Below are 16923 nucleotides of genomic sequence, written 5' to 3' on the forward strand. Positions count from 1 at the left end.
CATCAAAAGGTATTCACTCAAAATTTTCCTTTATTCTTGAGCCATTCAGAAACAAAAAAGCTGGCTTCCTCTTATTTCCTGTTATTTCCTCATCCTAGACAGAAACTGTCAGATTGCTACTTCCAGTTTTGGCAAGCCAGCAGCATTTAAGAGAGGAGGAGAAAAGTCACATCTGGCCAGATCTTCGACTTGTTGGTGAGTCTGCTTGTCCCTGCCTCTCCTGCTGTTTCTTCTGCTCCCGAAAATATGATTAATATCTATGAATTTGTAAAACTCTGCATTATAAGCAAGGCTGAGGGCTTTCCATCCCAAGGAGGTTGAGGGATGGAGTTAATGACAAGTGAGGCTGTGGCGAATGAATAGAAACAAGCCAATGTTAACGTAATTGAGCATGAATAGCAAACACTGACTTGGGAACAGTCTTCATTTGGTGATGGAAAGTCTGATCAGCTGGTGGGCAGATGGAACGTGCACAGATCTGCATTCACTGCTGGCCCCAGAATTTTCAGATCATAACAACCTATAGTGTATAACCTTGGTACCTTTGTTTTCCCATCTAAAATCATGTTTCCCTTCTCTTCTTTTCTCACTTTCTTTTCTTTTCCTTTCATTCCTTCCTTCCTTCTTCCATTCTTCCCTCCCTCCTTCCTGTCTTCCTTCCTTCTTTCCTTCCTTCCTATGAAAGATTTCCTTTCTTCTTTTTGAACTTATCTCATCCATCCATAAGTCTTATAAAGAATTTAAAGTTTTATTATTTCAATGACTGCTATTTGTTTTAAAAATAGGTATAATTTGCTAAGGCCAGTCCAGAATAACACAGATGATGGTGCTGTATCTAGAAGAATTACTGAGGCTATAATTTTTTAAAAAAAAATCTTGCATTGTTGGGGCTGGCCCAGTGATGCAGTAGTTAAGTTCATGAGCTCCACTTTGGCGGCCCTAGGTTTGTGGGTTTGAATCCCGGACTCAGACCTACACACCGCTCCTCAAGCCATGCTGTGGCAGCATCCCACATACACAATAGAGGAAGTTTAGCACAGATGTTAGCTCCGGGACAATCTTCCTCAAGCACAAAGACGAAGAATGGCAACAGATGTTAGCTCAGGGCCAATCTTCCTCACCAAAAACAAACAAATAAAAAAACAAAACCTCTGCACTGTCCTCTAAAGCCAGTGAACGTTTGAATTAGTGATTACTATAATACAGTCCTGTGTGTCTTCTATCATTCTCAACTAGATTATTTCCATGTTCTTCTTCAGTGGCAAGGATCTCTGGAAGATTTGCACCAGTAGTAACAAAATGAACACGTTAATAAGTTGTATATTATTATTAATTTCAAGCTGTGACAAATAGCTTTATTCAGAACAGAGTAATAATAGTTTCCAAGAAACTAAACATTAAAGAAATAAACTGTAATTCTACATTTCAAGGAACATACAATTACGCATTTTTACAAAAATCACCTACAGAGATGTATTTAGTACTTTACAATGCAAAAAACTGGACACAACTTAGATGTAAATCAATTAGGAACTGGCTAAGTAAAGTACAGCACATTCATTAATTGAAATTAAAAATGATTTGTGAAATATATGTAATAGCTAATGAGGATGTAGGCAACAATAGTATATTATTAAATGAACCTACATAAACTATAAACTTATTTAAAATATGTATGCTTAAAGGACTAAACATTAATGCTTACCTGATGGTGACAGAATTTCTAAGATTGCGTTTCCACTTGTCATTTTCTAAATTTCCATTTGAATGTGTATTACAATTGCTATCAACATATTTTTAAGTAACCAAACAATGAGTTTCTCAATCATTTACACATACACCAAGAAAACCAGAAAGAACACAGGAAAAGCAAACATATGAGAAAGATCTTAAATATAAACGTGTTCATAGTTTACCTTAATGGTGTAGTATTCTCTAACTTCAGGCCTAATAGAATCAAAATCCCCACTGATGAATTCAGGCAAAAAGCTGAAAGAAAAAGTACCAAGTAAGTCAACTAATTAAGATAACTTACTTTTTAATCTTTAAAACTATGATTATAGGGACCAGAGAGAACACCAATGTACTCAAAAGGAAAAAGAAATAGAACAGAGTCTATTTTTAGAGCAAATGGGATATCATATCTTATACTCTTGGTTTCAATATAGCGTGACTGAGGGGAAGTCCGCATACCCAACTAATTCATCAACTTAATCACGCTATCAGTCAATATTTATCTTGCTTTAAAAAATAAAGATTAAAGAAGACCACTGGTTTAAAAAACTCAGTTTATGAACAACACAAAGACTCATAATCTTTGCATATTGCCTCCTACATATAGACAAACCCCTACATTACCAGACCCTCACACAAGTTCCAAACTTTCAACAGATTTGAACAAATGATCATGAGGATTAGTCATTCTTTGCAGAGCTCTGCTCTGTCAGTTCAAAGACATTTCTAATTATCCTATTGACACATTTCTAGAAAGAGGAGTCTTCTAGATAGGTTTGAAATACTACACAGGTCACAGTTACTAAATATTAGAGGGAGAGGATTCCCAAAAACATGTGTTTCTAATTATATCACAATTATCTTCTTTCACTTCCCTACCATTTATGTTTTCTCAGAACTCATTTCAGAACGCATAAAGCCCATCTTACTCTATGTACATAAGCCGTCCTTTATTATTCGAACATAAAACATCTACATGACCTGGTAGGTTTCTTTCCACTTAGAACACCTAACTGGAGAAATCAAACTTCCCTGGATTGCTCAGTGCCCCTGCAAAAAGCCCCAGTGTCCTCAGCCTCTGAAACATATTTTATATCAAGAAGGGAAAGTTTGCTTTCATTTCCTCCAGAAATATTCTATTCTTCACATGCCATGAGAATTAGATCTGCAGCCATTTATCTAGTTAATTGTTCTGATTCAAAAGAATAATAAAATCTCTATATGTCTTTTCAAGAGGGCAAACTTGTTACATGATGGACTAGAGTTCTAGTTAAAGGGAGACTGGAGCTTCATCTCCCCTGGTATTATATGTCAAAAGAGATGAAGCCCCAGAATATCCGTAGCGACATCTCTAGGTCATAAAAGCCAAGACACAGGGGGCTCTCTGGCTCCTAGAGAGATTTTACTCATGTACCAATGGGTTGGGGTTAGGATTCAGGGGCACAGAATTTCCACAGAGACCCTTTCAAGAGAAGAGAAGCACACTTAATAAGTTTAGGGACAAAAAAATCATATTTCCTCATCTTTCACCTAAGAAGCATGCAGTTACTAGCACGGGACAATTGACTTGGCTGTCACTGCATTTGCCAACGGCTAAAAACTAGAGCAATGGGGACAAGGGTAATAAGAAATCCGACTGAGAACCCCTCGTGTGCATTTAGGACAAAATTAATGAAGATGAATATGAAAAACCCAACACTAACCTTATTCTTTAGTACAATTTTGTTTTCAAGTTCTTAACTCAACTGGAAATATTACTTCTTAGGTCTAACCTAATCTAACTAATCTATGTTGGACCAACTCTTCCCTGAGCTCTGTGTCTTCCTAGGACTACAAGTTAAGACGAAGTTCTACTGCACAGATCTGCACCACATAAACTGCTTAGGTTAGTTTTTTGTTAACCAATAATGGTTACTTATTGACATTTTTGGTAATAAAATGTTTACATTAATCAATTGATTCCAGAAATATTCACTGAACATCAGCCATGTGCAAAAAAACAATAGTTTATTTCAGAATAAGGCAGAATTGGGAAGTAAAGTACCTATGTTTTTAAATCACCTTTCCTGGTTTCAACACTTTCTTATAAACTTTTCTCCTCAAAATGTCCCTGCCACCATATCTACTACTTTCAATTTCATTTTATACCTATTTAGGTAAGTACCTTAGACCTTACCATGGTTAGAACTGAAAAGAGACTATTCCTTCTTCTTTATTTTTTTTTCCTGTTGCAAAAGTTCACTCATTTTTCAAGTTTCTTTAAAATGCCTCCACCTACCAACATTCAACCACACAGAGATTAAAACTCATATGGATCACAGAATATTAGTGCTTCTTATGGTCTGAATGTTTATGTCCTCCCTAATTCATATGTTGAAATCCTAACCCCTAAGGTGATGTTATTAGGAGGGGGGGCCTTTGGGAGGGTGGAGCTCTCATGAATGGGATTAGTACCCTTATCAAAGAAACCCCAGAGAGCTCTCTTGCCCCTTCCACTATATGAGGACACAGTGAGAAGACAGCCATCTATGAATCACGGAACAGATCTCACCATACAGTGAATCTGCTGGCACCATGATCTGGGATTTCCCAGTCCCCAGATATGTGAGAAATAAGTGCTTGTTGTTGATAAGCCACGCAGTCCATAGTATTTTTATAGCAGCTCGAAAGGATTGAGACAGTGCTGGAAGGGACAAAAGGAACCATCCTTCCAGTATCCTCATTGTCCTTTATAAGGAACTGAGAGCCAAGAAGTCAAGTGAATTTTGTCTGGATGACCAGTATCCAATCTACTTCACCATGTAAAGCAGCCACTTAAACTTAGGACTCAGTCTGAATCATGCAACTTCCTAATAAGACTGATGCTACATTGCTCTACAAATTTTAGTCTTTCAAACATCTAGAATCAATTTGGCAGTTTCCAAATATCCTATTGATTTTGACAATAAATAAAAATGAAAAATAAAAATCAATACATACAGGAAGCTGAGATGTCTGTCCCCTTATATCATTTGAAGGAGAATTACATCTCTTTTTATCTTATACTGTGAATAATGAAGGAGAGTAATCATGTAAACTCACTTATACTTTCGTATAAAATATTAACAGGACAACAAACTTATATACATAAAAGATAAGTAACTTTGGTTAACTTTTAATATAATTTTCCCCAATATAACATATACGCTTTTAAAATGAACCAAGATGCTTATTTTTAAGAAGACTCATCCCAAAAATACACCTGGAGTACATGCTAAGATGACTAAAATAATTATTACTTTTCATCATATAATACTACACTAATTTTTGAAACTTCCTGAAATGTGCTTTTGGATGCTGCAATTAAACACCCATTTCACATTTTCTGAGGCACCTGTTGCCATGGTACCCGGGCATTGTGAGGAGGTACTTATTGGGGATGACACTTCACAGATGTTTTTATGATATAAAAGACCGTTTATAGGGGAATATTTTCAGAATTCTTTGGGTACTGATTGCACAGAGCAACTGACTAAGGGTATATAGATTTGTATCACCACTGATCACATTTCTGTCTACTGTTGTCATAGATCAGCCCAGCACATCTCTTCTTGGTATCCTCAACCTATGGGCACTGACTTCTTAGTACTAAAGTGTGTTCCAAATTCTCCATAAATGGTGTTGATTCCTTCAATATTTACATTTAACTCTTACTGTACTTGCCCCCTCACTAATGACTAAGAGTTCAAAACGGGCTGAGATTAATTAATGAGCTAAAGATCCATCACATGTAATAATTGAGAGGGAGGTCGATATATTTAGAAAATATGCCTAAACATGATGTGTTAGAATACAACTATCGCCTTTCATAAGACACTTCCTGATACCAGTGAAGAAGGATATCCCTCCACAGAGCCTTCTTTGCTCCCAAAGAAGACACAACCATGCCCTTAAAACTTCCATTTCATTTTAAGCAGTTTCTGTAAACGTTTTTTAGTTTCTACTAGATTGTAAGTTCTTCGGAGCAGGATCTCTCCCTGACTGATCCTGGTATTCCCCGAAGCAGCAAGTACATAGTTGCTGATAATACAGTTGTGCATCACTGAATGACGGGGACACATTCTGAGAAAGGCATAATTAGGCAATTTCGTCATTGTGCAAATATCATAGAGTGTGCTTACGCAAACCTAGATGGTGTAACCTACTACATCCCTGGGCGATATGGAGCTAAGCTTATGGGACCACTGTTTTAATGACTGAAACGTCATTATACGGTGCATGACTGAATATGAAAACATGGTAAATCTAACTATCAAGGAAATAAATTTTAAAGCAATAGTAGGATATTGTCATTCACACAAGAAATTGTCAAAAGTTAAGACAAGCACAGGCTGAATAAAATGGGCACACTTATAGACTAGTGGGATGGTGAATGGAATATAGCCTATAAACAAGCAATCCCACTTTGGGAAACTATCCTACAAAAAACAGTACACAGGATATGTGTACAATAATAATAAGGGAAAAAACTGAATGTTCAATAGTACAGAGAAAGTTGACCAAAATGCAATGTACCCTGACAGGGAAATTAGGCAGCTGTAAGAGGAGTTGACATCTGTCCTAGAGAGAATGTCCACCACATGTTAAGTAAAAAAAGCAAGTTCTAGAAAAATGTATACACTTATCTTGATTGTAGTTTTAAAAAAATTTTTCTACATACAAGCTGTATATTATTGATATATACAACTTGATGAGTTTAGAGATAAGTACACATCTATCAAACTATCACCACAACCTATGTCATAAACATATCCATCACCTCCAAAAGTTTCTTCCTGGTCTCTTACTTATTCCTATCATTTTTTGATACGAACATTCAACATGACGTCTAACCTCTTATATTGTATACTTAAAAGTTTAACTTTTAAGTATACAATATAATATTTTACTATAGGTACTATGCTATAGAGCAGATCTCTAGGACTTATCTTGTGTAACTGAAACTTTGTGCTCTTTGACTAATACCTCTCCCTTCCTTCTCCCCCTCAGACCCCGGCAACTACCATTCCACTCTCTGCTTCTATGAGTTTGACTACTTTCGATTCATCATAGAAGTGGTATCATGTAGTATTTCTTCTTCTGTATCTGGCTTATTTCACTTAGTATAATGTCCTCCAGGCTCATCCATGTTGTCAAGAATAGCAAGATTTCCTTCGTTTTTAAGACTGAATAATATTCCAGTGTATGTATATATCACATTTTAAGGGTACATTCATCTATCCATAGACATTTATGCTGTTTCAACATCTTGGATATTGTGAATAATGACGGAATGAACGTGGGAGTGCAGATAATCTCTGAGATCCTGATTTCAATTCCTTTGGATATTTACCCAGAAGCAGGATTGCTGGAACATATGGTAGTTCTATTTCCAGTTTTCTGAGGAACCTCCATGCTGTTTTCCATAGCAGTAGCAGCATTTTGAATTCTCACCAACACTGTATGGGGGGTTCCAATTTCTCTACAACCTCACCAATACCTCCTGTTTTTTGTTGTTTTGATAATAGCCATCCTAATAGGTATGAGGTGATACCTCATTGTGGTTTGATTTACATTTCCCCAAAGGTTAATAACACTGAGCATCTTTTCATATATCTGTTGGCCATTTGTGTGTCTTCTTTGGAGAAATGTCTATTCAGTTCCCTAGCCCATTTTTTTTTTTTAATCAGGCTATTTGTTTTTTTTCTATTGAGTTCTAGAACTTCTTTATACATTTTGGTTATTAAGCCTTTATCAGATATAGGGTATGCAAATATGTTCTTCCATTTCATTGATTGTTTCCTTTGCTGTGCAGTAGCTTTTTAGTTTGATATAATCCCAGCTGTTTAATTTTGCTTTTGTTGTCTGTAGTTTTGGTGTCATATCCAGGAAATCATCACCAATGACAACGTCCAGAAGTTATTCCCCTATGCTTTCTTCTAGGACTTGCATGGTTGCAGGTATTACATTTAAACCTTAAATCCATCTTGGGTTGATTTTTATGTATAGTGTGAGATAAGGATCCAATTTCATTTTTTTGCATGTGGCTGTCTAGTATTCCCAACACTATTTATTGAAGAGGCCTTCCTTTACCCATTGTGTATTCTTGACACCCCTATCAAAGCTCAGTAGACTGTATGCGTGTCTGTTTATTTCTGGGCTCTCTGGTCTGTTCCATCGGTGAATATGTTTGTTTTTAATGCCAATACCATACTGTTTGGGTTACCGTAGCTTTGTAATATATTTAGAAATGAGGAAGTGTGATGGCTCCAGCCTTATTATTCTTGCTTAAAATTGCTTTGGCTATTTGCAGCTATTTGCAGTTCTCCATAAATTTCAGGATTTTTTTCCCCTATTTCTGTGAAAAATGACATTGGAATTTTGATAAGAACTGCACTGAATCTGTAGATTGCTTTGGATATTATGAACATTTTAACAATATTATTTCTTCCAAACTATGAACATTGGATGCCTTCCCATTTTTTTTTGACCTCTTTAATTTTTCATCAGTGTTTTATAATTTTCAGTGCACCACTCTTTGACCTCTTTGGGATTTTATTCTTTTTGATGTTATTGTAAATGGGTTTGTTTTCTTAGTTTCCTTTTGAAATAACTAATTTTTAGTCTATCAAAACACAGCTGATTTTTGTATGTTATTTTGTATGCTGTAACTTTGCTTAATTTATTTATTAGTTCTGACTAATAGTTGTTAGCATTTTCTAGATAGAAGATCAAGCCATCTGCAAACAAATAGAACTTTACTTCTTTCTCTCCAATTTAGATGCTTTTTATTTCTTTTTCTTGCCTAATTGCTCTGGCTAGGACTTCTAGTACTATGTTGAATAGAAGTGGTGAGAGTACGAATCCTCACCTTTGTCCAGATCTTAGAGGAAAAACTTTCAGTTTTTTACCATTGAGTATGATGTTAGTTGTAGGCTTTTCATATATGGCCTTTATTGTGTTGAGGTAAGCTGAGAGTTTTTATCACAAGAGTGTTAAATTTTGGCAAATTCTTTTTCTACATCTATTGAGATGACAACGTGATTTTTACCCTTCATTCTGTTAATGTAGTGTATCACATTGATTTGTGTATGTTAAACCATTCTTATATACCAGAGATAAATCCTACTTGGTCATGGCGTGTGTCCTTTTTTTTTTTTTTTTTTTTTTTTTTTTTTTTAAGATTTTATTTTTTCCTTTTTCTCCCCAAAGCCCCCCGGTACACAGTTGTGCATTCCTCGTTGTGGGCCCCTCCAGCCGTGGCATGTGGGACGCCGCCTCAGCGTGGTCCGACGAGCAGTGCCATGTCCGCGCCCAGGATTCGAACCGACGAAACACTGGGCCACCTGCAGTGGAGCGCGCGAACTTAACCACTCGGCCACGGCGCCAGCCCCATGGCGTGTGTCCTTTTAAGGTACTCTTGAACTTGGTTTGCTAATATTTTGTTAAGGATTTTTGCACCCATGTCCAACAGGGATATTGTTCTGTAGTTGTTTTTTTTTTTTTTTTTTTTTTTTTGATGTCTCTGGCTTTGGTATCAGGGTGACGCCAGCTTCATTAAAAAAAATTGGAAGTGTTCCCAATTCTTCTATTTTCTGGAAGACTTTAAGAAGGACTGATATTCTTTAAAAATCTGGTAGAATTCACCTGTGATACCATCTGGTCTAGACTTTTCTAGTTGGAAAGTATTTGATTTTTGATTCAATCTCCTTATAATTGGTCTGTTCAGGCTTTCTACTTCTTCTTGATTCAATCTTGGTAGGTTGTATGTTTCTAGGAATTAATCCATTTCTTCTAGGTTATCCAGTTTGTTGGCATGTAATTGCTCAATATAGTCCCCTTATGACTTTTTTTTATTTCTGTGACATCAGTTGTAATATCTCCTCTTCCATTTCTGATTTCATTTATTTTAATCTTCGCTCTTTCTTTCTTAGTCTAAATAAGGGTTTGTCAATTTTGTTTATCTTTTCAAAGAACCAACTCTTAGCTTCACTGATTTATGCTATTTTTTAATTCTCTATTTCATTTCTTTCTGCTCTAATCTTTATTATTGCCTTCCTTCCACTACCTTTGGGCTTAGTTTGTTCTTCTTTTTCTAGTTCTTCAAGGTGTAGTTTAAGGTTGTTTATTTGAGCTCTTTCTTCTTTTTTAATGAAGGCATTTATCACTATAAACTTCCCTTTTAGTACTGCTCTTGCCACGTCCCATAAGTTTTGGTATTAATCATGTGTTTTAAAACAATAAAGAAAAACCCTGTAAATATATTCATGCAATTCTGTCTAAGTATGAAGAAAATAATGAAAGTGAATGAATGAAGCTGTTCACTCTGCCTCTCAGGAGATGGGATGAATTTTTAAATTTCAATAAAGCATATCTTAGTTTGATAATTATGTTTATAAAAGCAAACAAAAAAGGAAGAAAAAAATTAAAAATAAAATGAAAACTCATAGACTGATTATAAGAACATAAACTAGTGCTTAACAGTGACTGAGGTTGTTATAAATGACTGTTGTCAAATTATCCAAGTAAGACAATGTTTCATCTCTTAAGATTTTTGATCTCATCATCTTAAACTCAGTAGCCCAGGAATCAATACTACAAGGTAGAAAATAAGTTTGATTTCCAAAATAATTGCTTAAGAATTTCTTTATATGCTAATGAACACACAGAGAAAACAAAAATAATAAAAACAACAACAAAGGATATACAGACAGAATCTCCATATCGCATAATTGAAATAATGACTAGGGACAGAATGAGAAGGGAAAAATGGTAGAGGAAAACACATACAACTTTGTAAAAGATTTGTTGATTTAGATATAAAGGGACAGACAAAAAAAGTTGCAAAAAGGAGGAAGACCTGAGGGGTCTTACCCTAGAAAAAACCTTCTAGGAAACATTTTTGAATACTTCTTATATGCCAGTCTCTGTATTTTATTCGTGCATTTTACATTTATTAATTTTGTATAATTTTAGTTAATTTTCATAACAGTTCTATAAGGTTAAATCACCCTAATTCTGTGGTAGAAAGCCTAGTCTGAGGGGTAGGAAGCAACCTGCATAGCTGTCACACAGATTGAAACATTCTCTCTCCTCCTCCTCCTTTCTGACTTGAAGGACAACTTCATCTGACATAGGGAAATTTTCTTGCTACAAGATGCAATTACACTTCCTCGACAGTCTTGGCCCTTATTTGAAATCTCCTCTACTTGTCTGTCCAACCAGAGCTGCATGGTAATCAGACAGCAGTGTGAGTGCAGCGCGAAGTTGCTCCGTACCATAAGCTATCAATCCCTGGGCATGTTCTACTGATGCTTCTAGGTTTAGGATTAGTTTTAATGAATAGAGAAGTGGTAAAGAGAAGCACAATTACAAAATCACATGAGGCTCGTTGAGAGTATATTTCATTCTAGGTAGTAAACAAATAAATGAATATTCAGTTCTGTAACCTAGCACTCCAACTCAATATAAGGAATGTAAATTTTATGGGTCAGTAAGAAATAAAAATATACAGACTGCTCCATCTACATATGCTATGGGAATTAACTTCTCACTGCAACCACTTAGAAAACCAGAAACAATATGTGAAACAGTGGTATTCAGACAGGAAAACAGGCAGCTCAGGACAGTGATTGCTGAGAAAAGGAGAACAAATGGGATGAGACCCATTACTGCCTGGGCTTTCTTCCTGGAGGCAGTTTCTAGCCACAACACAGTGAGGGAAAACTCAGAGAGCTGTGGTCTTCTTAAATTGAGGAAGCCACGATCAATCTTAAGGGAAGTAGAAGGGCTAGAAAATGTAGGCCAGGGTAGCTTAGAGAACGGAACTACAGACAGAAAGGGAGCTCTAGAAAGCCTCAGAAAGATTCCCTTGAATGTGTGGGCACATACTCATCTACACACATATGACAAGGCCAAGGGGGGAAAAGACACCATAAAGCAATGGACCAACAATTTCTAAAGATAAAATGTGGCTGAGTACAATCCATATTCCTGTCATCAGGAGTACAGAGACACAGTAATAAACAGGTCATTAAGTTGAGTCTCACCCTAATAGTGAGGCCAAATTAGTCCCAGAATAGAAGTTGCTCTGGACCTATGATAAGAAAGTTTTAAAATAAAGCATCAAAAGTATCAAATGCATTCGTAAGTTATTCAACCACGTCTCAGAACAAAATTCAGCACTCTTGAAGATACACAAAAAATCCACTAACAAATAATGGAAAATTCAAAATGTACAGTATTAAATCAAAAATTATTAGGCAGGCAAAGAAGAAAAACATAACCCATAAATGTTATACTTAACATTCTCTTTAACGTTTGATAAGACACTACTGCTACCATACCAAGCACATGTTAGAATGCTACATCAGAAGTCATTTCACTGTCTCCCCAGGGCTGGCAGTTTAATATTATACACAGCTGGTGGAATGTGTTGTCGGTGACTTTCATGACACATGAGAATGAACCTTCTCCACACGAAGGGATCAACTGGATCTGCCTTTGTGGCTCTGCTCGATTTTCAATGCTCAGACAGCTCTACATAACTGACCAGGAGTTTCTAGGAATGAGATTATTTTCCATTCCAGAGAACTAGTTTACATGTATAATTAATGACCTGTCTAGTTGGAGCAAAGGAAGGATGAGATAGAAAAAGGAAAAATAAATTAAACAGCAAAACCTAAGGTAAAAAGATTTTGGAAGAAAAGCAGTTTTAAAATTTGATATCATGTGTGCCCAAAATGTATTATTTCCTTTGCTCCAGAAAGAGTCAAAGAAAGATGAAAACACGAAGAAATAAGAACCATGGACATAAAATTTATATAATATTTACACTAAACTCATGGAGACCAAAGACTGTGTGCATAGTGAATCACATAATGCACATAGATACAATGAACAATTCATTAAAATGAAATATTATATATTGCACATAACCTAACAAGTTTTCTCGGAGGTGAATAACATGTCAGACCTAAACAAGAGTGTCTGTGAAAAGACGGTTTTTCTACTAAGTCATATTTATAACAATGTGTCTCCAGAAAACAAAATTTACAACATAAGTTATACTTAAGCACATAGCTTATAGTCATTTTATTCTCTTTCATCATTCCTGCAAGATTCTCTTCTTAAAAGACCCAGCATCAACTTTTTGGATGGAAATCACATTTGTAGAGAAGAGATAAAGACAGTGGGTTGCCATTTACATGGGGCTTAGCACTGCCCCTCTATGCACATGGCAAGTAGTACAATGATATAATGTGAAACTGTTCTAACAAGTCACCACATATGAAAACATCTATCCCTGTAAGACAGACTGGTCATTAAAGCATCTATAAGCTGATTCAACCAATCTTTCTAACATTTAATCAATCTCTCAACATTCTCCATAAACAGTAAACAATTTTAATTTTAAAAGACTGAGACCAATATGTAAGTCTCATAACTTTGATTTAACATTAATACCACAGGTTAAAACAAAATAACAAGAATAAGAACTAGATTTTAGACAGTTGGAGTTTGAGATTACAGAGTATTTCAGTGTCCAAGTTCAGCTAAAACTTATAAATGCAGAGAGAGAGCTGAGGAGAGGTGAGAGGTAAAACCATATACTCGTGACTGCTCCATACATGGGATATTTAATTCAACTTACCAAATATTTATTAAATATATACTATGTGTGCCACCCTACAGACACCATAGTTATCGCAGTCCCAAAAAGTTTAAAGTCTAAGCATGGATAACAAAGTAACCAGGTCATTATGGAACAGAGTCATTGACACTACAGGTCAAGAACAGAATGCTACATTAGAACACAGGAAGAGCCAGGCTTGGGAGAGCTAGCGAGTAAGAGAAAGGGAAGGAAAAGCTTTATGTTAATTGAAACTACATGAAAAGTTATAAATAAGTGAGATCATGACAAGAGGATTGGAGAGAAATAAGGCCCATATTCAGGCAATAGAAAGAAAAAAAGTAGGAAGACATAAGAGGTAAAAGAAATCATATGAAAGGAAGGAAGAATACAGTATACCATGACAGCCACTTCCTCATTTCTTAGTCACAGTTGATTTACCCATCAGTCACTTGTATTTACATGTGGCTGGGGATGTTACAACCTTTAAAGAATGAGAGAGTGATTTTGTGGCTCTTTTTGCTCTAGGACAGGGGTTTGCAAACTATCCACAACAAAAGTTGTGTCAGTAAATATTTCCTCTGGCTCTTAATATTAGATCACTTTCTCCTTCTGCCCTTTGCTATAATAACTTATTTTCCAAAAGTGGCTAGAAGGGGAGAGGAAAGTAATGAGAGAGGTTACTTGAATAGAAAGAAAGCTATGGGGTTACTTTTCTAGAAGGAAGAAGTGGTAGTGGTATGGGGCAGTGCCAGAAAATGCCGTGTATACTGAGAAAAACTGTGCTAAGCCTGACACAGCGCAGAGTGGAAGGTTTCATCTTTTCTTATTTACAAACACAAAAGAGCCCCAAAGCATACATACAGGTTAACTCCAATTCTTCACCTTAACAAATATAAAAGGCTAGCTCACTGAGAGTGAATTACTTTGTGTAATTTATTTGCTTTACACTTCTCTCTGTGATTCATCAGAGACACAATACGCAGAATTCTATAAATACAGCTAGTGATAAATGCCATTAGAGTCACTAATAGATTATCTGCTCCTCCCAAGTTTTCCAAAGCCACGCACAATAAGCCGCCTTGCTAACGATTCTGCTAGTATAGTGTTTTCAAACCTTATTTTTCCTTTTTCCCCACAGTTTCCTCACAGCAGGAATTAAAATCTTACTTAAGAAAATAACAAAAAGAATTTCTTAAGACATATGCTGGTCTGCTAAAGTAAATGCTTTATTTTCTATCCTTGCTAGTTTGTTTTTATCTTGCTACCTCTATCCATTTTATATACGTGTCAACTATTATCCTAAAAGACAGGGACTAGAGCCACGTGGTTCTCCACAGTACTTAATAAAGATTCCTGTATTATAGGAATCCAAAAAATTCAGTCAGATGATAATGGCTTAGATACAGGCCACCTTGAAATAACAAACTCTAAACTAGATGATGAATGTCATTAATAAAAGTAAAAGGCATATTAGGGAAAACATTTAAAAGAAATACAAAAGACAAAGGGTGACTATCCTTGTTCAGCTAGGGTTGACACAATGGTTCATTCAAATAGAAAAAAAAATCAAAAGGAAAAGTAACAAAGACATGATACCAAAGAGAAGGATTTTAAACACCTTCATATATATACACAATCTGTAATCATTTTCTATGTATATATAGCTTTTACATTTTCAATTTCCAAAGACTCCATATTGCTATTTTGCTACATCTAATGGGTCAATTCTCCCATGTTACTTCATCTTTTAGAAACATATAACCCAAACAATCACTTTCTACTCCTTGATTCTCCTTCACTTGACCTAAGGAGTATGGTTTCCTGGTTCTCCCTCTAACTCACTGGTTACTCCTGCTCTGTCTTCTTGATAGTTCTTGCACTTTCCTTGGATATTTTACCACTGCAATACCTACAGCTCAGCCCCTGGACCTCTTTCCTCATCTCTCTGCACTTACCAGTTTACCTAACCAAGTCACATGGCCTTAAATGCCCTCAATATACTGATGGTTCTGAAGCTTATATCTTACTTCAGCTCCAGACTCACATATTTAACAACCTACTCAATGTTAGATGTACATAAGCATCTCAAACTCCACACATGTCTCTTTGAACCTCTGTTCTTTTCCCCACCAAAGCTGGTCCTCTTAGTCTTCCTAATCTCATCAAATGAAAATCAATCTTTCCCAGTTGTTCAGGCCAAAATCCACAGAGTCATCTTTGATTCTTTCTTCCACCTCAGAAGTGATTTCTCGACAAGTTCAAAAGACTCTTCTTTCAGAATATATTCTGATTCTGGCTCTTTCTTACCATCTTCCATGCTACAACCCTGATAAGACAACTGATACCACTCTGCTCAAAACCCTTCAATGGCTTCCCATCTCACTGAGAGTACATCATTAGTATTACCTACAAAGGCCCTACAAGATCTACCCTCAGTTACCTTTGTAACCACTCTCCTTCCTAATAAGTTTCTCCTCATTCTCTCAACTTGTGGTAGACTGTTTGCAAAATTATCCATAATTATTTTCCCCTCTTTATCCATACTCCTTTATAAATGTGTCTTTCCAGATCCTTCCATCAAGAGGTGCTAATACAGGTCTATTTCCCCACTACATGAATTTGTATCAGCCATGTGATTTGTTTTGAACAACAAAATGCAGTGCAAATGACGATGGCATGGCAGTTATGAACTGAGGCCTCAAATGGAGTCACAGCCTTCCCTTTTCTCTCTTGGAACCCGCCTCTGCTGCCATGAGAACAATCCTGGACAAGTCCGAGATTGAAAGATAGAAGATGAAAAAGAAGAGTCAGGTGCCCCAGCTTACAAGTAGCCAAACTTCAAATATGTGAGACTCCTGTCTACATGCTGACATCACCTGAAAAAGTGCCTACCCAGCCCACATGACTGACACAAGTGATGAAGATCCACCTACCAGACCCTTAAATTTGTGAACAACAATAAATCATTGTCGTTTAAAGCCACTAAGTTTTAGGGTGGTTTGTTATACAGAAAAAGCCAACTGATACCATTCTCACATCTCAGAGTCTTTGCACAGGCGGGTTTCCTCTGCCCGGAATGCCCTTCCTTTGGATAGCCAGGTGACTGACTTCTTCATCTCCTACAGATGTTAACTCAGAAGGCACTTTCTCAATGAGGCTTCCCCTCGAATTAGTTACCATCCCACCGCAAAATATGCTACCCTTCTCCTGCTTTATTTTCCTCCTTGTCAATAATAATATACTTTCTATTTTAATTATTTATCTGACATTATCTATCTCTATGAAAGTTCATTGAAGTCAGGCATTCTGTTCCCTGCTGCATTTCAAGTTCCTACAATAACGCCTGTCAAATGGAACAAGTGAATAATCTAAAACATGCTAAAATAACAATGGAATATAATCTCCTGAATAATACACAAATAAAAAATTAAATTTTAATAAAGCTGGCAAGGGTGGAGAGAAATGTACATGATCTTACATTGTTGATAAAAGTGAAGATGAGCACAAATATTCTGGAAAACAAACTGTCAACTTGG

At 36.2% G+C, this 16923-nt stretch overlaps 1 protein-coding gene across 4 annotated transcripts in view; it reads right to left on the bottom strand.

Annotated features, from left to right (window-relative positions):
- Nucleotides 1-16923, bottom strand: part of TPK1 (thiamin pyrophosphokinase 1) — a 325030-nt gene that overhangs the window by 173373 nt on the left and 134734 nt on the right. For all 4 annotated transcript variants that reach the window (XM_005609478.4, XM_014739331.3, XM_023639892.2 and 1 more), the window contains one exon: nt 1917-1989. In XM_005609478.4, coding sequence (XP_005609535.1) covers nt 1917-1989 — 73 coding nt within the window. The remainder of the gene's footprint in view (nt 1-1916; nt 1990-16923) is intronic.

Source organism: Equus caballus, chromosome 4 (genome assembly GCF_041296265.1).
Source record: "Equus caballus isolate H_3958 breed thoroughbred chromosome 4, TB-T2T, whole genome shotgun sequence".
Taxonomy (NCBI): domain Eukaryota; kingdom Metazoa; phylum Chordata; class Mammalia; order Perissodactyla; family Equidae; genus Equus; species Equus caballus.